The 24,862-nt window shown below is 39.5% G+C and overlaps 1 protein-coding gene across 1 annotated transcript; it reads left to right on the forward strand.

Annotated features, from left to right (window-relative positions):
* The first annotated feature begins 948 nt into the window (after positions 1-948).
* On the forward strand, positions 949-24,505 carry dhx15 (DEAH (Asp-Glu-Ala-His) box helicase 15). The gene is made up of 14 exons (XM_056746682.1): positions 949-1,125; positions 1,939-2,296; positions 2,508-2,701; positions 2,789-2,948; positions 6,727-6,945; positions 10,575-10,742; positions 15,486-15,572; positions 15,836-15,985; positions 17,213-17,321; positions 19,764-19,955; positions 20,973-21,095; positions 21,388-21,578; positions 23,680-23,849; positions 23,974-24,505. The coding sequence occupies exons 1-14, from the start codon at positions 1,058-1,060 to the stop codon at positions 24,089-24,091; spliced, it is 2,307 nt and encodes a 768-aa protein (XP_056602660.1). The 5' UTR covers positions 949-1,057; the 3' UTR covers positions 24,092-24,505.
* The last annotated feature ends 357 nt before the right edge of the window (positions 24,506-24,862 follow it).

A 24,862-nucleotide genomic window follows, 5' to 3' on the forward strand; every position in this document is an offset into this window, starting at 1 on the left:
GTGTAATTACCTGTGTCGATGGCAATGATTGTCTTCTGCACTAGCTGATTCATTGCAGTTATAACATCATACTGGCAGATGTACTCCGAGTACATTCTGAGACTTGACTGAAAAGCCTACTCACACATGATGTCTTTATAAGTCACTTTATGAACTTCATTATGAATAAGAAATATTATATTATATACATTTTGGCCAAAAGATTGATTCTAATACTAAATATTATAATCATACTAAGAGAGTAAGGATATTATGTTAAACAAATGGTAAAACATTGAGGAATTATAAGCATTTAGCCTATATTTTGTATGTAAATATAGAATACCAACATTATCAATTCTCATTTTCAAATCTCAAAGAAGCCATACCATTGAAAATTTAGGGAAACTTAGATCTTCACATAGGCCTAACGTTTAACAGTATAAAAATCAATAAAAACGTATAAGTTTGTATCTTAATAGTCTCTGTTATTGAACGAGTTACGATCTTTTCAGGACTTTTAATGTAATTTATTTCAAAAACATGATCTAAAATTAATACAATATAGTGGAATTATAAAGTGTACTTTATATTAAAGAAAACTTTATAATAAGTAAAGTATAAAAGTACACTTTATAATTCCACTATATTGTATTAATTTTAGATCACTAAAAATGACTTAATTCACTTTTATTAAAGATTTATATGAACCATATGAATTTTAGTTTATATTGATTCATATCAACTAAAATGGCTTAATAATGTAACTTTACATCTCTATGGACTGCAGTTAGAGGAGGCCGCGACCTTTATTTACTGGTTAATGTTAAGTAGTACTTCTGTCGTTTCTTAGGCACAAAATAAATCCCAAACTGTAACGAACAACTGCCATTAACAGGAGTCTATAGTCTGTTCGTTTTCAAAACAATCTTTTCCTCTGTATTCAGTGAAATGGTACTGATGGTGTGAGTGCTTCCGGTCGCCATCTTGTCGTCTAGCCGCGCAGGAAAGCGGGACAACGCAGTGGCAAAACAGACCGACCTCTTTCTCTTTTAATTCCTAACCTTTCTATTAGGAGATGTCAAAACGACATCGCTTGGATTTAGGCGACGATTATTCGTCGAGCAAAAAGAGATCGTCTGACGGGTAAGTTAAATGAAATCTGAGGAAACTTTGAGGTGTCCGCTGTGAAGCTGCTAACGTTAGCTTGTCTTAGCATGTTCAGCTACGCATACCCGGCGACACACGAAACGGGGCGTTTGAGCTCGTGAATAAAGCACATGACTCGCACGGTTGCAATCGGGGTTGAATATAATGCGTTGTGTAACATTTTTGTGTAATTTAACGTTACACGGTAGAGGGCGAGTCGTCTTTGTGGTGACAGGCGCTGCTAGCACGTGTGCTGTCCGCGTGCAGCATTGACGTTTCACTTAGTGTTTCCTCCGCTGCCGGTTTATGTTTGTAAAGAGAGTAATGTGGATAAAGACGAGTTAACAGGGACACGTTAGGTGGGAATGTTAGTGTGTCATTTCAACGCAAACTTTTAAGACACCGGTATCTGAATGTTGCATGAGTAGCGTTCAAAGAAACTGACGCGAGGCTGCGAAAGTGTAAAAAACCGCGAGACTACAGATGAAATGCATATAGATATATATATAACATGGGATCTTTGAATGTTATTTTAAAGTATGTGGTTGGCTAAAAACGCGGCCTTCCTTGGTTTTCCGTGGTATGTAGATTATGTTGTGAAATGTGAACAAATGGTTAAAAGTATGTTTCATTATAATCTCGTTATAATGCTAAACTACCATCAATGATTATTATCATATAAACATCATTGTCTTGTAAATGAAGATGAGGAATCATTGTGATAGCTTCATATATTTATTTAAAGCATTGAAAAGGCTTATTTGTTGCTTATAAACCCTTTGCCCTGATCTCTTTGCATCTTCTCCCCAGTAAGGACCGTGACAGAGATCGTGACGAGCGATCGAAGGATCGTGACCGTGACCGTGACAGAGACCGTGATCGGGACAGAGAGAGAGACAGCAAGAGTTCCAGCGTGTCCCTCAGCTCCAGCGTGTCCCTGAGCTCCAGTGTGTCCAGCGGTGTAGGGATGATCCCTCTGAAGCAGACGGCCATGCAGCAGCAGATCAACCCCTTCACCAACCTGCCTCACACCCCACGCTTCTACGAGATCCTCAAGAAGAGGCTGCAGTTGCCCGTTTGGGAATATAAAGAACGCTTTAATGATATCCTCAACCGTCATCAGAGCTTTGTGCTGGTTGGAGAGACAGGCTCTGGAAAAACTACACAGGTGTCTGCTAAACCCTCGCATACATAAAACAAGTGCATCCATGCAAATCTGATTGGGATAAGTGAGACCTTCAGATGCTTTATTTTGGGGGTCCCGCGAGGGATAGGGTGGGGAACTAGGATCAAAAACAAACTAGACTGTACGCCACTGGAGCTTACTCATTAAATAGCCCAAATTCATATCTTAGTAATGTTTCGACTTCTCTTTTCAGATCCCTCAGTGGTGTGTAGACATGGTGAAGGTCCTTCCCGGGCCAAAGCGCGGGGTCGCTTGTACTCAGCCACGTAGGGTGGCAGCCATGAGTGTGGCCCAAAGAGTGGCAGATGAAATGGACGTCATGCTGGGACAGGAAGTTGGATACTCTATCAGATTTGAGGACTGTAGCTCTGCAAAGACCATACTGAAGTAAGTCACCGTACAAATAAACAAAATAACGACGTGTTTAACTCTTCCTGTTTTAAAGCGATTTGTATTTATGCCTTTTGTTTACAGATACATGACAGATGGTATGTTACTTCGTGAGGCTATGAACGACCCGTTGCTGGAGCGTTACGGCGTCATTATTCTCGATGAGGCTCACGAGCGCACGCTAGCCACAGACATTCTGATGGGTGTACTGAAAGAGGTGGTGCGTCAGAGGTCAGACCTTAAGGTATGTTAAGGATGTGCTGATCTCATACCTTATTTTGCCTCAGATATTTTATTTTAACAGCAGCATGGTTTGGAAACAAAACATTAGAAAATAGACACACATTGTGTGTTTCTCAGTGAATGATGTGAATCGTAATTGTGACGTCAACTAAACAAATGAAGACAGAGTTTCTGCTTCATTCATTTCTCCATGGAGGCCCACCACGCCAAAAATCCTTCCTTCAGGACATAATTTGTTCGGCCATTGTTTGCAACTCTTTCACTAGATTTAGCGACTTTTCCAACCCCTTTTGTTCAGAAGACATATAACGACAAACTTAGCGTCTGTTTGGTTAAACTGTTCATCAAGTAGAACGCGAGCCCGCCACAAGTGCAGGCTGTGTGTGATAGTGTACAGCGTGAGTGAGTCGTGCACATTACAGGTCGTCATTGACACACCCACAACGTGAGCGCATCATTACGAGTCGCTGTTTGCTGTGACAGATTTTTTTCTTAAGCCTTATGAACAATTTGATATTTGATATCGTGAAACACGTCGATCACAGGCGTTAACAGCCCCTAATACATGATAAAATCATTGTAAGAACGTAATGACACGAGACCTCTCATTTTGCTTTAATTTGTAACACTGTTAACAATAAAAAAAAATTGACAAGCACAATTTCTGTTGGTTCAAATGAATTCAGATTACAGTCTCTCTATGAAGCACAAATTAAGAACAAAGCTTCTCTGTAGACTCTGTCTCGTTTTAAATAAGCAGAACCAAATTTGCTCTCATCAAAAGTATTTTATTAGTCAGTATCTGTATTGGGGGTGCACCGAAATGAAAATTCTTGGCCAAAGCCGAACAAAAATGAAACACTTGGCTGAACACCGAACATGGCTTTTCGTATTTCTTCTACTTATTTAGCCACTTTTTTTACTTTTAGTATTTTGTCTTGCTTTTCAATATAAAACAATATGATATAAAATAAAATGAGTAAAACAAGTAGGCTAAATAAAAAAAAGCCCTAGGCCAATGACTAACTGCTGAAAAAATATACTGTACTCTGTAAGCCTGTAACAAAAACACTTCATTAAGAACTGTCATTCAACATTATAAGCATATAAAATATGAATAAACTAAAACGGTTGAATTATTGTTGGCTACACTGCAAAATGATTTTAAGAATAAAACGTCCATTTAAGCAATTCTTACTGACAACCATTTCAGTTCACGTCTCCCCTCCAAACTTCGCCCACAAAAACTGACTGTTCTCTCAGAAGGTACAGTCGTATACAGTTAGTACCATGTATAAACCGAGTCGGACCCACAGACACATGTCAGCAGTAAGGTTAACGTGCACGATTTAGCCAGGAGTTTCATCTTTGAAAGCATGGCTGCAGAGTTGCTCCGACTCGCACACGTAACCTCAGAGGGAGAGAAATTTTATTGATAATGTCTAACGTTTATCAAGCTATACAATCGGGACACTGTTATAATTTAGCCGCTTGGCTCGTAAACAGGTTTCCTGCTGTAAATGTAATGTAACCCTGGTTTATAGCATAAGTAGTCATCTGTCAATCTACCGTCAGCATGCGAAAGTGTTCGGTGACAGTCACAGCGTTACTCTTTCCAAGATGTTCCAATGATTCTGTTATTGTTCATAATCACTAAATAATAGTTTTATTTAAAGGGATATTTCACCACAAAATCTAAATTTCCCCATAGTATACTCACCCTCAAGGCATCCTAGACGAATATGATTTTCTTCTGGAAGAACTATGCAGTTGTTATAATCTCAAGTATCATTACCAAGCGGTAGAATGGGAATGTATGGTAGTTCAATTTTGCCTCCGTCGATCATATAGCTGCTCGACACGGCTCTTTGGTCTTAACAAAAGTCTTTGAAGCGAATCGATGTGTTTGTTTAAAGGAAATATCTTCAACGCTAATGTATAGCTTCCCTCGGGCTGCACTGATGCTTGCTTTCCTGCAAATGACGGTAACAAAAGCTTCCACATAGAGGAGTGAGATCCTATTGGCTCAAAACAAAAAATGCCGCGTATGTGACCGGAACTTGCGAAAGCAAGCGTAAGTGCACACAGCCCGAGGGATTTGTTCTTCCAGGATTAAATCATATTTGTTTATGATGCCTTGAGTGTGAGTAAAACATGTTGAAATTTTGTCTTTATGGTGAAATATTCATTTAAAATAACTTTTTTTGTGGCTGGAGCCTGTAACGTTATTTGCTGTCTAAATATATTGCGTCAATCACACAAACAATAAAAAAATTATAACTTTGATTAAGGCTGTGTTAACTGTTGTATGAATACAACGCACAATGTGTTTAACGCACAACATATCTCGTATTTTTGTGTTCTAAATGTAATGAACAGGGGGAGCAAAGATCCCTGCGTTTCAGAAAGAGAAAGTGCTTTAAGCGCATCTTGCGTCAGGGATGCGCATGAGCACTTTTGTGTCACTCTGCACTTGATAGTTTTGTGCAATAAACAAAGATCAAAGGTAGCAGGCTTACTTTTGCTCAAGTACATGTTTCAAGTATCTGTACTTTAAGACATTTATTCCATTATGCTTCATAAAAACATTTTTAAATGTTTTTTTTTTGCCTTTAAAACAGTGCTTAAGTACATAAAAAAATCCACTTTCTTTCTACATTAAAAGTGAATACATTGCTGATATCTGATCGGGATCTGAATCTGGTGATACTCAGAATTCAGGTATCGGATCAGGAAAGGAAAAAGTGTGAACAGAGCTTCCTTGATAAAAAACAGAACTGACAACAGAAACAGAAAATATGTGGATGACAATTGCTGTTTAAAGAGTCAAATTGATACGGGTCTAAAGTTGCAATTTTTGCTGCATTCATGTGCTCTTGGAATTTAGATAATTCCCACTTCAAGACAGAAATAATTCATGGAAAGTTAAAAGATACTTTAAATGTTTTAATGCAACTAAATCATTTGTAACATTGATGTTGCCCAAAGCCTTTAATGTTACTGGATCCAGACGTTACTTTCGGGTTTGGGAAATATCTCACTACCGAGGTGTCTTGAACGCAGTATTATAACTACATGGTGACATCACAGATATTTTAATTTGCGTTTGATGTCATTAAGCGCCACAGTTTCACAAAATCCTAGCGGAATCACTGGAAGAACTGCAAACTTGTCCTCCACGTTCAGCTCCACGTACAACTGCAAATAGTAATTGAGTTTGAGCGCATCTCTCTATATTCTTCGTACCACTTTTGTCGATAAACTGCTCTCACGCCTGACAGCTGTGTGGCCATTCTTTTAAGGACAAACACGGCCATGTCCCTCAGAAATGCACAGGCAGTTACTTTAGCAGCGGCGCAGCGACTGCTGCTGGGTCAGCCCGTTTGAAAGCCATCAGCCCAAGGAGAGCGGCGCGCGGCGAGGTTTATGGCTGAAATGTGCTGGACCCAATTCTCATAAAGCAGATGGGTAATGACTTCTTGTTGTCAGGAACAAATCAAAGGTTATACATGTGTTCAGAGACTGTTAAATAAGTTTAGGTGATTGCAAGCGATCCCTTGGCTTTCTGTCCCTATCCAGCTTTAAAGTTTAATTTGCTTTGAGAGCGATTTTAACGTCGCATGATGTTGAACGGTGCGCGGTGGACCTCTAAATGGCTTTGTGTTTTTTCTCCCTTCATTACAATCATAGTGTCGAATGCATTCTCTTCAGGAGCTTCGACACAAGCAGTGATGTTGTTTTACAAGTCAACTCAGTCTGGTCTGTTTAATCCCCACTAGGTCATCGTCATGAGCGCCACCCTGGATGCTGGAAAATTCCAGGTTTATTTCGACAGCTGCCCCTTGCTCACTATTCCTGGCCGGACGCATCCCGTGGAGATCTTCTACACGCCCGAGCCGGAGAGGGACTACCTGGAGGCGTCAATTCGCACAGTCATACAGATCCACATGTGTGAGGAAGACGAGGGGGATGTACTGCTCTTCCTTACCGGACAGGAGGTATGTCACTGGGGTCTTGTGTAGCATAAACTTGTATATTGTAGAATGATTTTCGTATTGAAACACAACAGTTGTTCATCAAGCGATGTGAATTTGTTCATACCTGTTTTTTCAAACAATGGCTGACTATGAAAATGTTCAGGTGACATGTTTAAAAACATGAAATAAATGTTGATGTTATGACGAATGATCTGTTTGTTTATCCAATGGCACAGTGTGGAGTGTTGCATTTGAAAGCACTTTTTCAATTCTGTTTGGTAATGTCGACTGTGCAGAAGCCTTTTAGACTTGGACAACAGAAATAGAAATATTGTAGATGAAAAATTGTGGGTAGTTTATTTTGGACGTGTGTGGCTTTATGACTTTACATTCAAGATGCTCATTAAGAGGCACATTTTTCATCTGTGACATGTTTCTGCCCCTTTCACGCGCACGCACGCAACAGTTAAATAGTGCAGAAGAGATCAATGCTTAGATTGATAATGGCCGTGGACACAGCTGGTCTTGGCACAAAAGCAAAACCCTATGAGAGATGACAGAGAGTGACCCAGATTCAGCCCTGAAATTAAGCCATTTATTATTTTACGTCTCTTGCAACCAGTGCTCACCTGAGCGCAGTCGAGGGTTAGGAACCCACCCAAATGATAAATACGGTCACAGATGGAAAATCGCCAGCCTTCCCGGTGTGCTCGGGGTGTTCCTTTCTCCTCTCGGGAAGATCGAAGACAAATTAACTTTTAAAAGTGCCTCTTGCGTAGGGCAATGAGAAGTTTCAGTGTTTCTTGACCGTGAGATAAATCACAGAATTAAAATCATATGAAATTAGATAATCTCATCCACAAACTAATTAAATACATTTGAAGTTGCTTTCACAAACAAAAAGATGCTTTCGTGTCACTGTGATGGCAATTGCGTTCAGTCACCATTTGCCCCTCTATTCCATTTCTAAACAGAAGTCGTCGTCCTAATCAGTTATTATGACATCCTATTTATTAACGGCAGGCTCATGTTGTTAGTTTCTCCAGTGTATGTGTAAAACATCCGTTTTCATTTCAGGTGTTAAATTGATCTCCGGCATTGCAGAATGAAAGAAATCAAGTTAACTGCAGTTGAAGCTCTCCAAAATTAGATGATAATTGAGTGGAGTTTCATTGACGCACAAGATGTCGTTTCTGTGTCCCATTAAAGGGATAGTTCAGCCCAAAATAAAAATGGTCATTTATTTATCCTCGTGTCTTTTTAAACCTGTACGCATAGAAGCGTTCCTGTAGCTCAGTGGTAAGTGCATTGCGTTAACAACGCAAAGTTGTGGGTTCGATCCCAGGGGATTGCACATACCTATGTATAAATTTATAGGATAATACAATGCAAGTCGCTTTGGATAAAAGTGTCTGCCAAATGCATAAATGTAAATGTAAGATACTTTAAGAAATGTCTTGTTTATTCACTGGAAGTCAGTGTCGTTTGCTTACCAAAGTTCTTCAAAATATATTCTTTTGGTTTTGGAATAACATGAGTGTGATTAAATCTTATTTTTTTTTTGCTTGGGGATAGTTAACCCTAAAAAAAAATTCTGTCATCGTTTAGTCATCATTAGGTTGTTTGAAACCTATATAAATGTCTTTGTTCCGTTAAACACATCGAAAGAAATTTGTAAGAATGTTAGCATTTTTCATTTCGGTCACATCATCCACTACTATACTAAACAAATATTTTATATTTTGTTGTTCTGTTGAAAACAAAATGAGATATTTTGAAGAATTTAGGAACACAACCAGTTCTGGGGCACCTTTGACTAACATTTAATTTTTCCTACTATAATAGTCAATGATGACACAGAATTGAGAAATGCTTACATTGTGTGTTCAGCAAACGATGACAGAATTACAATTTTTGGGTGAACTATCACTTTATTGCAGCATCTCAACTGTGCAGAAGAAATGTATGACATAACTATATACGAATGACATGTTTCACAAAGTAGCAAACAGCAATTAGACTACTTTCAAAAGGCCAATCTTTTAAAATGTCTTCTTTGATATAAAGCCGTTACTTGTTTAACTTTGCGCCTTCAAATCAGCCATAAATTACAGCTGATTAAGATTATTTCTCTCCTTTAGATCTGTGCCAACTCATTTGCAACTGCAGCGTGTAGATTAAAGGGGCTGTTTCAAATATTTTCCTCCAGTATTGTATCTTTGCTGCTGTGAGAAACGAGGTATTTCGTACTGGCGTCCAATTCCAGGTGCAGGCTCTTCTGCGTTGGCACGGCCGTGTCCCTCATCCCCTGGTGGCTTGGCAGCAGGGATAGCGGTCCTCCCGACAGCTGCCGCTTCCCAAGGGCTGACGGGCTATTAATACTTCAGCTAATTTGATCAATCCATTCAGATTTGCCTCGTCCCGCTCCGTAGTGGCAGAGCTTTGATTAAGATGCACATGGCCGACAGCACCATTTTCAGTGCTTATTGTCCCCCCGGGACCGCTGTGTGTCCACAACTCTGCTGGGATGTGTGCACACTCCCGGGCTTTAATGCTTTAATGGGTGAATGATCAGTTATGGCTGCTTAGATACGCAATGAAAGGAAATAAACGGAAATGTCTATGAGATGTAGCTGACTTTAAGGGCCTTTCTGTGTCACCAAATGCACTCTTTGAGATGGATAAATGGTTTATTGTAAGATGCTAAGGTAGTATTAAATGGTTTGGCATTCTTTTTTACAAAGACCGTTCCTTCACAACTGACCATCTTCCCTTTTGTGAAGAAGCTGCAACACTGTCTTTGACCTGAGGATGGCGGTACTACATAGGCTGTGATTGTGAAGTCAGAATGCTTGTACCACTTATAATAAGCGTATCTTCATACAGGGAGAGAGACATTTGTATCCAAGGCAATATTTGGTCTCATAAGGAGTTAAGTGACTGCTAGTGGTTGAGATTAACAGATTGACAAAAACGGATTCATTTTAAAACATTTTAAACCCTAGAAGTAGCCTTAACCGCTCATATTTATGTAGTGAGAGTGCTTTATCAATGATTTACACGGTATGCACAGCGCAAGCACGCTTAACTTGACACAAACGCAACCGAGCCGATTAGATCAGTGATATTTCTAATTCTCTATGACGACTGTCATACATTTCAACATCTCAAGCCGCTATGTTTGTAATATTCAGCTTCACTTAACTGATCTGTTGTGATTTGCTCGCGGTTATGCATCGTTGCAGCCTTCTCATTTCGCATTAGCCCTACTACATCGCCATCTGGAATAATAAAGCGCGTGCGAGCATACACGTGCCCTTGATGGCACAGCCATAGGGATCATACCCAAGTACCACACCGCAGCGCGCACTCCAGCTTTCGTTTTCTCACTCGGTTGACACAACTGGCACGTCAAGTGTACCGCGACTAAACCACCCAAAGTCTCAGCGGCGCTGGGGTGTCAGGGAATCGATCTAGCAGTTAATGATGTTTGTAAAGGGATGACTGAGGTGAAGATTAACAGGACGTTGTTCCAAAATCACTTGTTTACGTATTGAAGTTGGACAAACAGGCAGATTAGCGCTACTGTTGCGCGTTGAGAAAATGACGTGTGTGTTGTGGGTTCTAACATCAATCTACTTACTTTCTAGGAAATCGATGAAGCCTGCAAACGAATCAAACGTGAGATTGACGACCTGGGCCCTGACGTTGGAGACATCAAAATCATCCCACTGTACTCCACCCTGCCACCACAACAACAGCAGAGGATCTTTGAGCCGCCTCCACCTCGCAAACCAAGCGGAGCCATCGGCAGAAAGGTGAAACATTCAATGCTATGATAGGATTTTATAAGCAATATATCATCTGCGTTATGTGGTATTCTTCACTTCTGTCTATGGGGTGTGGTATGAATGCACGAATATAGAAATATTAATACTAGCATCTAAAGTAGGAGGAAGAATGAGTAGTAAGGAATGTTGAAAATGTGTGTCTTTTTTATTCTGCCGGCTTTGGTGTAGCAGTGACTCACAACATATGCCGCATTTGTCAGCATATGACTCTTTTCTCTAATTTTGGAAAGGAAAATTACTCATATCCGTCTATAATTTGAAAAGCATTGGAGCATCAATCTCTTGTAGCTATTTTGGACCGTCGCAGTTCGATTTGACTCCTCCCGTTCTGTTTCCTCCCGTCTTGATTTGAGTACGGACGTTTTGCCATATTTGCATTTGAAGGAATGAAATGTGTTTATCAGAACAACTGTAAAGCGTTTTCCTACCAGGGGGTTGTCTGTTTTCTGGCAATTATGCAGACGCGTTCTTCCATTTCTTTATTCCTGATTCTTTTTTTCTAGCTCTCAGACAACTCCAGTTACAATGTGGGAACTGCCTGGACGTGTGCGTGACGTGTGACAGAACGTCACCTTTGATCATCGGTTTTTGCAAACATTTAGCCAAACAGCCGATGAAAAGTTGTATAATGAATCATGGATACCCGACAGTTCTGCTTGTCATTATCACCGCCAAACATTACTGATGTCCTAATGAACTAATGCAACCGTTCACTGATCCGAGAACTTCCCCGTTCTTGTTCCTTCAACTTGATGGCTGTATTTGTGCAAAGTCTGCGACGCATGCTTAGTTTGCGTTTCAACCAGCCAAATACGTCCGCCTGGCGAATCCGGTGTCTGCCTTGTATTACTGCTCCGTCCTGCACCGGTGGGGCATCGTGTCATTTCATCTCTCCCCTGACCACTTCCGTGTTTAAAGAGGTTGAGGATTTTTCAGCGGTTTGATTAGTTGTAAGCCAGGCCATAATCTCTTCTGAAGCTCAAACATGGGCTGGTGTTTGCTCGTGCCGTTCAAAGGAAAATGAAAGTGGACGTGGATATGCAGGGGCTAATGTTGAAAAAGCTACGACCTAACACACTTCAAACGTGTAAGGTTGAAATAGAACGCCCTTGCGGTTAACACCAGGGTTTAGTATGGATTCAAGCAGTGCACGCTACACAAATGATGCCGTTTTCTGTGGTCTATGTGTTCAGTGCATGAAGAATGCTTTTTTCTGTCTAGTGTTGCATTTCTTTTGTGGATGCCGGTATGTAAAGGTGGGCTCACATTACCTTGTTAAAATGTCAGTTTATCAGACCCTCCGGCATACATTAAACACACTGCATATAAGCCGCCTTCGTCGGGCGATGGGATGTGCATATTTTATGCATGGAGATCAACACCTGTGCCGTTGCGTCCTCTTTAAGGACAAATCCAACAGCAGCTTTTGCTGTGCTGATGCATGGATTTATTAGACCGGATTTAACTTCAGCATATGACTCTTTCAGCAGTCAGGAGGGATATTGAGGACAGGACGACTTTCAGCTGTACGTCCTTGTTGTAGTGATTATTGGGATGTAGCAAGATCTTCCTTCATGTTATAGATGCTAGGAATGGTGGGTAAGGGCACAGTGAGGCTGCTATGTCAAAAACAATATGCTGATAGTAAATGATGACAGAATATTTCACTGTCACTTTAAATCTCTAGCTGGTTTAAAGACACGCCCGTTGTCTGTAAATGGTTTTTATGTTTTGTATATTTCTATCATACTTTTTCAACAAGTCTTGGTGGTCTTGCTCATTTGGAGGATGACTCGAGCTTTTACCAGTGAGGACGAAGAGCAGGTCGAATTGAAATTGTACTTATTCAAGTGAAATGTTTTTTAGCCTTGCTCGGTCAGCCCGCCAACCTTCTTCCAGACCACTTGAGCATGGATCATTGCCTTCTAAAAGATGCAATTTCTCAACAGCTCATGTTTCAATGAATACGACTAAGCCCAAAAAACACTAAATGCATTACGAGTGCCATGTGATTCATGCCAGTGGCATTCACCTTTTCATAATTTCCATGACTACTGTTCAGCAATATTTTATCTCTTCTAACAGATCTTTCACAGGTGCTCGTATTTTCTGAGCGTGCAGTTTGGTTATGAACCACATGTTCTCTATCCATGTTCTTGAACACACTGTCAGGTGGTCTTTTAGAAGCACGCTCTGTCAGCACAGGTCTGCAGATTTAGGGTGGCCTTTTTCATTGAATTCTCAAAATATGTGGGGAGATGAGTGGGTTGGTCGTTGAATTATATCAAGCGAGAGGCGCATTAAACCCTGTTGCATTAATAACTAAACAGCCTTGGATTTGAAGGCTGGAGAGGAATTCACTCTTTAAAGGTGACATTTAAGTGCCTCAAATGCATCAGTTGCATCTTCAATAGCTGGAGGAGAATAAATTGCATTACAAGAGGATTATACACACTTCCTGCGGCCTGAACCGTTTTGTGGTATAAAGAGTGGTGTAGTGGTGCCTTGAGAAGTGGAGGTACTGTTCATTTATGTCTCCATTTTTAAAGCAGCCTAGCCTTGGTTTTATCATGTAGCCAGGTTTCCACCCTGGTTTTGAAGTTTCATATCAGAAATGAGTGATGGCCACAGAAGAGGTGCAAAAACTGCCCTGGGCTGCGTTTCCCAAAAGCATCGTAGCGTTAAGTTGATCTTGGAACCATTGTCATCAACGGAGCTACGATCAACTTAAGGCTACGATGCTTTTGGGAAACGCAGCCCAGGGCAGTACGTAGGATTTTTGAAATACCAAAAAAATGTTGATTTCCTTGATTTATATATATGTGCATTTTAAGACTTTTAGCGTGCATATTAGTTAACAATAGCTAATGTAAGACAACCATGTCTGTCTTTTCATGATTATCAGCAGCAGTAAAAAAGAAAACTCCTGGTCAATATTTTTATACAAATATTATACATTCTATGTTTCATGAAAGAGCATTTGGGTTTGAAATAACATAAGAATGTCCAGTTTTGAGTGAACTGTCCCTTTAACTTTGAGCAATAACATAGACATCAAATAACAAAAGCTGGAGATACTTGTTTTTTATTATTTAAAACGGGTAACATTTAAAGAATATAGAAATCGAATTAAAGAATGAGAATTAATTTAGAAGTTATGCATTTGAAATATTTGCAAACATTATTGCTGTGTTAACCACAACCTAAACACACCTGAGTAAGCCATGTGCTTTAGCATGAACTAATGAAGGTCTGGTCGTGTTTTTTGGCTCGTAACAGACGTTAAATGCCTTTTGCATTTTGTAGTTTACATGACTGCATTTTACATTCGATCATTAACCGTGTTGATGCGGGGCCACAGTAAACGAAACCATGGGACCCTAACACTAAACCGTGTCTACTTTTCGTTAAAAAACCTTGGATGCTGCAGACACCTGTCTCTTTTGCCAGCATCCTAACTAGAGTGAAAGTGGTGATTCATAAGTGACTAATTCAAAGTGATTCACATATGCAGAAATTATGCATGAAAACAGTTTCATGAAAACCAGTTTTTTACGATTTAAATCTATTTTATATGATACTTCTTACTATTGAATGAAGTGCACATTGATACTGCCTACATAGACGGGTTTATGACAAATCTGCATTTGCTCCGTCTGACATTTTTGTCTTTTTTCTACCCCTTTATATCAAATGAGTGTCTGACGCATTGCATGTGCTCGTTTATAGTCTCGTTCCAGGCAATGTGCGACGTGATGGTTTTTAATATAGCCTGCCCCCATATGCTGCCTTATGATGCAAACACCTCTGGGTACATGAATCATCTGCACACACCGTGTATGACCGGTCTACTGTCCAGCCTTCTTTCAAAGCTTCTCTTTCAGACGCTGTCACCCCTTCATATCAAAGCCTGTCTGCAATCGCCAGCTCAAAGTATGTCGCCGCACCACACACGAAGGCCACCTGTACTGTAAACAGGCGCGAGAGAAGGAGTGTGACGCGACATGAATAATAGAGTTTCTAAGACGTGGGGGTCTCCAGGGAGAGAAAGATGGCTGCAAGCTGTGCACAGACATGTATCTCATCTCAAGAAAGAGCAGTGGTAATGTGTCTGGACGGGCCGCTCGGCGGAAAGCAGACCGGCTCATCCGGCGCACTCTCTATTCGACCTGATTGTAGCAACTGTTGCCTTACTCCCCTGTTGGGTTGTGTTAGTCTTCCAGTCTGTGACGGCTCACAGAAGTGTCTTTAAGGATTTAATTCCCACTTTTCTTTTAAGCAATGGAACTTTTTCTTTTTAATTTGATTTTTGGTTTTGCCCAGAGCAGTGCAAAACTTTCTTATCACGTTGTTAAACAGGCACCCTGCTGGCGTAGAGGATTCAGGTTGAGCTTTTGCTCTGTGGTGTCGTCTACTACGGAAGACAAAAACACAGATTGGGAAGTTTCCCACACACTAAATCAAGCTTAAATTATGTCTGGAAATGACGATGGTGGATGAATACTTGAGTTTATGGTTCACTTGAATAAGAACACGGGTAACTTTGCCACAGAACTTCTTGTTAAGTACACAAATGCTTCTTCAAATTGTGTTTCGTGTTGAGCTAAGGTGTACTTTTACGGGTGGGTCACATTCGCGCTGTGATATTTTTTACGTTTTTTGTTTGCAGGTGATAAGAGCTGTTTGATCTTATTGTTTCTGTTCTCGCAGGTCGTGGTTTCTACAAACATAGCTGAGACGTCCCTGACCATCGACGGTGTTGTGTTTGTAATTGATCCTGGCTTTGCCAAGCAAAAGGTTAGTCTTCGCCTCACTTGTCTAATCTCGCCCCATCATCTGTTTCTCTTGCCTCTGAAATCCCCAGATAAACCCGGTGGCAGGGCTTTGACAGCGGCTCGAGATAGAAAAGCTAGTTATATATTCCGCTGACATTTCCCCGGCCCAGCTGCCGCTGTCATACATGTAGTTCGGTCAGAGATGAGGGATGGCTTCGCTTTGGCATATTGCTGTGGTGCAACGGTGTACATTTATTATTCACACGCATCTTTATGCTTGCACAGGTGTATAACCCGCGCATTCGAGTGGAGTCGCTTCTGGTAACGGCTATAAGTAAGGCTTCAGCCCAGCAGAGAGCAGGCCGTGCCGGACGTACGCGCCCTGGCAAGTGTTTTCGGCTGTACACTGAGAAAGCCTACAAGACTGAGATGCAGGTGAGTGAGTCCCTTTGAATTTGTTCTGAATCGTGTATATGGTGCTGATACTTGGGTCAGCTGTAGCTTGACCTGGCTCAAAATGAGGCAGAGGTGATTCCATCCTGATCTTGTGCACACATGAAGTACCTTTAAGTGGCTTAACCAAAGTGACTTTGACATATTAAAAGTTGTAATAAAATTTGATCAAAATGACAATTACTAAGTTATATAAAACATAACTTTTATTCGACCAAACAGATATTTATAAATCAAATAAAACTTTTTTATCATTTTCAAAAAATTAACTTTTCAGCCCACAGTCAATTGAATTAACTAAATTACTTAAAACTCTTACTAAATGAGGCGTAATGCCACAACTGCAGTTACAAATGCCAGTCTGTTAAATGCACGCAGCATTTCTTGTGAAGACACCCGACATCATTTTGGCGAGAGTCTGCACGACATTTGATGGAGGCGGCCACCACCAATTTCTCTAAGCAGGAAAAACCCTGGACCAGAACATTTGCTCGATGGAATATTTTGGGGCTGTTGAGCTCAATCAACAGTTTTTGTTGCGATGTGATTTCCCCAAAATTCACTTCTGGTTTGCGTTATTGTAACCATGATTTTTTTTAATAAAAGAAGGACGAGTCAAAGATGTTTAAAGTAAACTTGTCTTGAAGCCTTTGAAGGGATGGTTCACCCAAAAACCTGTATAGACCTCTTCAGAAGACGTAAACAACGCTAGTATAGAAGAACTTCCTGTTTCAATTTTATAACACTACACACATTTTTGAACAGAATACAACCAGCAGTAAGTTTATTAATGAATTCAAATTTAAATGCTTTATGATTTAATTATATAATTCGGATTAAACATAAATGAATGAAACCAGAAGCACTGCTGAATCAGTGTTTACATCTTGCAAAGTGGTCTATATGTGGATTTCAAGATTTTTAGCTTGCTTTTTAATGACTAGAAAATGGAATTTTATTGGTCCAAGTAAGCCATGTTTAACAAAAAAATGCCCAGTTCTATTCCCTTTTAAATCAAACATGGCTAAAATAGACATATTACGCATCTCTTTGGTTGAATAAAAAAATGAACATTTATTTCCCCTCCATATCTATAGGCTTGTTTCTCTTGATATATTCAGAATTTTGTGGTGTGGAGAATCTTGGCTAATTCATTCTCCGTTTTTTTTCCATCTCATTTTCTCTGTGTGTCCTCTTTTCTCTTGACAGGATAACACGTACCCTGAGATTCTCCGGTCCAATTTGGGCTCTGTGGTGCTACAGCTGAAAAAGCTGGGGATTGATGATCTGGTGCACTTTGACTTCATGGACCCACCAGGTAACAGAGTGACTTAATTCAAGACATAACAGAGCAGATTGAATGAGGCATTTATACAGCGCTTTATCGTGTATTGCTGTACACCCAAAGCGCTTTACAATCATACGAGGGGGGTCTCTCCTCACCCACCACCAGTGGGTGAAATGACCAGAACGAAATGGTTTTATATTATACAACAGTTCTGTTTTATGAGCTTTCTCTTGTAAACAGACTTGTATTTCAGAGTCAGAACTGGCTTTGATGCTGTAATTGCAATAAAGCAGGTTGGAGACGGATATGGTCTTTCATTAAAACCGCCTGAAAGCCAGATTGCTGAATAAAAGGTTCTTTTCTGAAAGGTTCATGACTTCATCTAGGCTCAACATATTATTGCAACTAATTCAAAATAAAAACATCTTGAAACTATGAACATAGCCCTGGGCAATGTAACTAAGAGATTTGTCTTGTAAGCATAAAACTATATATCTTTTCGAAGAGTTGTGTACTGATATAACCATAGATAGTAAAATAGTTTCGATATTCAAAATGTAATGTAATTTAATATACTTAAATAACATGGACTATAACGCATCACATGGCCCTACCCTACATTAATGCCATAGACTGTTTATCTGTAGTTTTCGGTTTATGTATTTGTTGACCTGTTTTTGGTAAGCATAGGTTTAGACGCTTTCAGACAGACACGCAGGAGGCCAAATGAAAAGAGAAGGGATTTGTTGAGCTGGATGAAGCCGATTGAAGGCATTTGCCCCTGACATTTGCCAAACGCTCGCTTATGCGTTCTTCACTTCAATGTACCTTTTCTCTATCATTGATTTTTGCCCCCAGTTAACATATCAGCATGTTCTGTGCTACAGTTTATAACTGATGTGTATAAATGACTTTTTCCCATCCTGGGTGCCTCTATAGCATCTAGACTTTTTGCTTGAAGCATATTGCTTGTTTTAACTCATCCTTCTTAGCAAAAAGAAAAAGTATGTCCTATACCAGATCAATAGTGGTTTGGTTTTTTTAATGAAGCTTTCTTGACTCATTCATACAGACAGCCCTAGTCTTTTACCCTATTCAGCAAACGGCTCAAAACCCAAGGCAATGCTAATTTTCAGTTAACATGCAACTGGTCATTAGACCCAAACTCTCTAGAGCCAAAGGTCAGTAATTGAATTTGTTGGTGTGTGACCAGTGTTGATGCATTAAGTAGAAGTTCCTCGCTGTAATTGAATTAGTGGCACTGCTGTTTGCATGTCAGATGAAAAATTAGCCCCCTTTGTCTTGAATTAAAAGTTTGTTGTCCACAAGACAAACAGCAGATACGAAAAGGCCTTTTAATTCACATTTTTTATGGATGAGAATGTTTCCTAAATGTTTTCTGGCACAGATTACTAATCATTTCCTAACAAACACCACATTCTCGTTTTGTGTTCTATTGCACACTATGTACTAGGGATGGGCGGTATATGGCCCTAAAACTCTATCACGATAATTCCTGGAATTGGTTGTGATACAGATGACAATATATCTATAACACCAGCAACCACTGCTTTTTGCGTCAAGTGATAGTAGCTGCATGTAGTCTAGACCCTCAGAAAAACAAATATTAATCAAAAAGTAAAACTTAACCCAAATCAAACAGCTCCTAAAGTATACCTACATTATTTTTGTAAATCTAAAATATAATAGTGACATTCCACTTCAAAAGGTTTTGTTAAAGAAATCCTATTAAACAATTTGCGCACGAGCGGATAACATCGAACAAATGTTTAAAAGAAATATTTTTAGCCAAACTAAATGTTGTGGTTTAACGTATTACGACTATCACCTGCTCTTGCATCACTTATGAGTTGTGAATGGGCCTCATAAAGAAATACGTCATCGACTACGATTTATCGTTTTTATCGCGGGAAGACTAATTCCTATCCTGTGGGGAATTTCTATCTGTATATCACAAACGATATATTATCGCCCATCCCTTCTTTGTACAATTATAATTAATATAGAAACATTCTGTTGCACTTTTAAAACTGAATGTATTTTCAATGTATATTAAAATACAACATAAAGGATTAGAAACAAACAAAATGTCAAACAAATTTGAACAATAAACACACAAAAGCCACCCTAAAAATGGGCCAAGTTTTATTTCTTGCATGTTTAAGAAATATAATAATTTAGTGCAGCGGTTCTCAAACTTATCAGATCAAGTACCACATTTAATAAAATGTGTTGTTCCAAGAATTGTTTGGTTACAAGCATTTATTAAGTCTAATATTTTTAATTAAAAGTGAAGTGAAGCGAAGTAAACAGAATTTTGTTTTGTGGGAGAAATGTTCCTTTAATTTTCTCATGTATTTTGTAATGCAAAACATTATTTTGACTATTTTATACTCCCTACACTTCCATGTTTTTCTTTAAATATATTTGATCATCTATCTCCCTTTCCAGCTCCCGAGACGCTGATGCGAGCCCTGGAGCTGTTGAACTATCTGGCGGCGCTAAATGACGACGGGGACCTGACGGAGCTGGGTTCCATGATGGCAGAGTTCCCTCTCGACCCCCAGCTGGCCAAGATGGTCATCGCCAGCTGCGAGTTCAACTGCTCCAACGAGATCCTCTCCATCACCGCAATGTTATCAGGTAATGCATGCTTACATGAGCACACGTGTCCACTGTATATGATCGAAGAGAAAAGTCTGGCTATGTAATTTAAACTAATGGACGATGCAAGTAATTATTTGTAGCTTAATTTTATATTTTCCAATTATCAGTGTCTAAATTTGCTCGTTCAGTGCTTTAATGTCTTCAGTAAATATCCAAAACTTGTAGCTGGTCCAGCCATCATTTTATTGCAAGGTAATCATAATGTTTGCAAGAACATGGATGTAATTGGTCTCCTTATACATTTGGCAACTTAGTTGTTTCCATTATCTAGAACGACACACAAAGGAAGTTCTTATAAACAGGCAAGTTGCGTCTCTTAATGTGTCACATGGTAGGACTGGCAAACCAGAACGGCGCTTGAACAATTTAATGTCTGTAATGCAGAGGGGTGGGGGAGAGTACAAAATCCAATAATACTGTTGCTTACAAAGACTGGCTTTGTTGAAGTCTGTTCTTCTCTAGACTTCTTTTTTTTTAATGGAGAATAGAGCTGTCAAACGATTAACCGCATCCATAACAGGGCTTGACATTAAGCATTGTCATGTGGTTGTTGCAAGTTTTGTACTCGGACAAGTGAAAGACAAATTTACCAATTAATAATATAATAATTGTTTGACAGCCCTAGATCAGAGACTCCTGCTCTTGAGATTCATGATAACCTCAACCCAAATATTGGATCCACACAGCTTGTCTAGTTCAATTTACAACGGTCCAACAAGCGATTTGATAATTTCAGAGTAGATCAGTCGAGTACAGTCATCCTTCCTTGAAAGATCCCCAGAGACCACGGGTTTAATTTAATTTCCACAGCCACCATTCCTCTTTTCCAGAATGGCATTGAAAGCAGCTCTCCCCTCACCCCATCCTACCATTTGGTGTAGCGTACCCTGTGCCGTGCTCTAGCCTCAGAACTAGGCCTTGTGTCCTGTCTGGGTGAACGCTTGACTCATCCCTATGGGCGGCTATGTTGGGGCCCATACCAACCTTGTTTAGTCCCACAGTGCTTTGTGCGCCCAACCGAGGCTAAGAAGGCAGCGGACGAGTCCAAAATGAGGTTCGCCCACATCGATGGGGACCACCTGACCTTGCTCAACGTCTACCACGCCTTCAAACAGAGTATGTATAGACAACACGCGTTCATAAAACTTAATATTCCTTATTGACAGACGCAGATGTGTTAAATTATTGATATGGCCTGGATATTTAGTTGTATCTTTTATGCTAATGGAACATTTATTTTTGTCTGTCATTGATAAACTATATGATGAATGAGTTACTGTACTGTGGCAGGAACTGAATCTCTTCAAACTGTCATGTTGAGTAACATCGTATTTAGATTGATGAAGGTTTTGCAGTGCTCGTGTTTATATATTATGCTCACTTAACCTGGTTTGTACTGTCTTTCAAGACCACGAGTCTGTGCAGTGGTGCTACGATAACTTCGTCAACTACCGCTCGTTGATGTCTGCCGATAATGTGCGGCAGCAGCTCTCGCGCATCATGGACCGCTTCAACCTGCCGCGTCGCAGCACGGAGTTCACCAGCCGAGATTACTACATCAACATCCGCCGTGCTCTGGTCACCGGCTTTTTCATGCAGGTTTGTTTCTGCTATCCTCTAAATGAAGTCTAATATTTTAAATTAAAAGTGAAGATTTTTTTAATCTAATGTCTTCAAGGCATTTGAGGATATCCGTGCACGATATTGCTTAGGCGTCCGCAGAGATGTGTTTAATGGAAAACTGTACTGTCCATTGGTTTCTCTTCCTTGCTTTTTATCCTGGAGAAGTGTTCCCAACCCAGAGGCCTAAAACATAATGTGTTGGCACATCAACAGAAAGCCATGTGGATGTGGCCTTGAGGGTCGCTTCATCGGATCTTGATAAATTCCAACTGACTGTGTTTATCCGTATAATCTCTCGATATACCATGTAGGGTTTGCCTGAAGAGACAGTACTGTGGGACAAAAGGTTATTAAATGGATAATTCCGGTCCTGGATGCTGATTTGATAAACAGGCCACAATGAAATAAACAATATTGATAAAATTATCAAGATATCATGAATTATCATTGTCTCACAAGAAGCATCTGCGCTTCAGGGTTCTCTCTACAGTAGTGAGATTGAACAGCACCGTAGAGACTCAGAAATAGGGAAATAAACATGTACACTTCTTACTGGTTGACTTTTGAATGCTAAAATCAGCTGTTTACATCATGGCTATCAGCTTATGTTTGCATTTACAGCCACAGGAAAATAAAGAAATCGCTCAATTTTCCAAATTTTGAACTGTGCTTTAATACACGTGGGTCAAATACTTTAAGATTTCCCCTTCAAAAGAAATCCACAAAATGATTTTATGTCATAGAAAGCACATTTAATGCACGTAAAATGTCTAACTTATGATTTTCAAGTTGTTCGAGAAAAAAAAGTGTCACAATTTGGGTGAAATAATGTCACATTGTCATTCAGTGTCTTACAAGATTTATGTACAAATTCAAACAACATGCTTATTCTGACTAGTACATATTAAATAGTGTAGAATATTTTTTTTTATTACTATTAAAAAGCATTAAGGGTGAAAGAAATTAGTATTTTAATGTCATAAATAGATTTTTGTTGTAAATATGCCCGACAAGATTGTTACACTGAATGACATTTTAATGGGCACCTTCTGTAAATCTGGGGAAAATGTATGATATTTATTTAAATTAATAATTTATTGCAATTAAATTAAACTTTCATGTATTTTCAACAGCAACAATTTAAAGCAGTATTACACTTGTTGCTTAAACCCTTTTTTTGTCTTTGACCCATGTACAGATATTACTGTTGTATTGCTTAAAAGTGAATATTAACTTTGCAATACTTTGCAGTATTTGAAGTCTAACTTTTCAGTTTTTTACCTGTTCTTCCAATTTAATGTTCTGCAAATAAATTCAAATAGAAACAATATTATTATTTGAACTGTAGGCAGAATGTTGTAAGTAGTTACCAGAATGTAAAATGGTCTCTTCATTTTTTCTGTGGCTGAAGTTGCTTTAGTTAAAGACTTTGGCTAATTTTACAAAAAGATACCCTGTATATAAATAAGGTTTGGTATATTTGTAAATGTAGTCGTGCCTGAAGTGGTAGCGGGAGAACACCCTTGAGCTGTTAATAATATATAGAGTCAATTAAAAAAAATGTTGGTTTTAGAGCAGAACTAAAATTCTCTTATTATTTTCCTCTCGCTAACTAAAAAGACATTTCTACAGCTTCTTTTGGGAATACAGCATCACCGAAGCTTCTAATGTAATGCGTGGCTTTATATCAAAATGTGACCATTTAAACGTGTGATAAGAAATCAAGGCAATTTTCATCCCACACAGGGAAAGGAAATGACATTTTTATCGAGTCTGTCTCCAGGAGGGGGTACCTGAAACAAGTGACCTGACTCGTGGAATTACTCCATTAATTTTGAAATATTTGTCAACATTAACCTTTACTGGTGAGACAAATTTCTGCAACGTTGTACGAATTACTGGGTGTCCCATTGGCCATGTCTCTGTTTGCGTTGGCCGTTTATTGAGACTGATTGCCCGGGTTAATCTCGGCATCCGTACGACGCATGTTTAAGTGCCTTAAAGAAACATTCCCGCGTGTGCTTTCTGATAGCTGCTGCTTGATTTATTTCTTCATTTGCGTTTATGCTTTTATCAGGTTGCTCACCTGGAGCGCACGGGACACTATCTAACGGTGAAGGACAACCAGGTGGTCCAGTTGCACCCTTCTACTGTACTGGACCATAAGCCAGAGTGGGTTCTCTACAACGAGTTCGTGCTGACCACAAAGAACTACATCCGCACCTGCACTGATATCAAACCCGAATGGTAAGCTAAACCTAACACATGCAATTGTTATATTTGCTTGTGTGTTAAGAGGACTCTGTTGGCTATGGGGGAAAATATTGTTGTCTTAAAAACATGGTTAATCTTTCTCTCTCCGTCCCTCTAGGCTGGTGAAAATCGCTCCACAGTACTATGAAATGGGCAACTTTCCTCAGTGTGAAGCTAAGAGGCAGTTGGAGCGCATCGTCGCTAAACTTCAAACCAAGGAATACTCTCAGTACTAAAGCGACTCGGTGGTATAAGGACTATATACGTTTTGAATTCAATATGTGCTTTGCAGTGCTGCTTCAAGCTCTGAAAATTGTACATTGTCACATGTCCATTCATCTTTGGGTTCTTTCTTTTCTCTTTCGGTTTGTTGTCGTCGAGATCTAATTATTTTTTTATAATAACCTTTTGCTCCCATCCGCTCCATGTGTTTGCATCTGGTAGTAGCGTTTTGTTAAATTGCGGCTTGTCACTAAGGATCGGCTGGGAGCAAATGCTTACGCCGATACCACCATCAACTGGTTTTGCATGAAAGTTCATGTGGATGTTGACATTCCTTATTGAGAACTTACAGCTATGATATTGAGTAGAACAGTCTATGTTCTTTCTGTAAATGAGCTTTTACTTCAATAAAAAAAAACTTGATTTCAGTAATGCTCATGCCTTAATGTTTGGTGCTGTTTTTTGTTGAACTTCAGCAGCTTTTGTAGGAATGTACTTTTTCTAATGACGCTTTATTAAAGGATGCATTCTGTTATCATGGAAGGACACATTTACTTGTTTGCTTTGGTAGATCAGACTAAATCTTTCTTGTTTTCAACTTGTGTAATTTGATAACTCAAATGATATTTGAGTTCTTTAAGTTGGCATGAAATAGAATTTGCCCAGTTTATCTCGCAGTTGCATGGTATTTAGTTTTATTGTAAACCATTTATTCATGCAGTTTAATTAAATGTTGGCCTCGTAATGTATTCCAAATGTCACAACATCCATTTTTAATATAACAC

This window comes from Triplophysa dalaica, chromosome 1 (assembly GCF_015846415.1).
Source record: "Triplophysa dalaica isolate WHDGS20190420 chromosome 1, ASM1584641v1, whole genome shotgun sequence".
Taxonomy (NCBI): Eukaryota; Metazoa; Chordata; class Actinopteri; order Cypriniformes; family Nemacheilidae; genus Triplophysa; species Triplophysa dalaica.

Coding starts and splice junctions, on each gene's coding strand:
- dhx15 (XM_056746682.1), top strand. CDS start 1,058: ATGTCAAAACGACATCGCTTGGATTTAGGCGACGATTATTCGTCGAGC. Junction 2,949..6,726: donor GTCAGAGGTCAGACCTTAAG/GTATGTTAAGGA, acceptor AATCCCCACTAG/GTCATCGTCATGAGCGCCAC. Junction 21,579..23,679: donor TCACCGGCTTTTTCATGCAG/GTTTGTTTCTGC, acceptor TGCTTTTATCAG/GTTGCTCACCTGGAGCGCAC.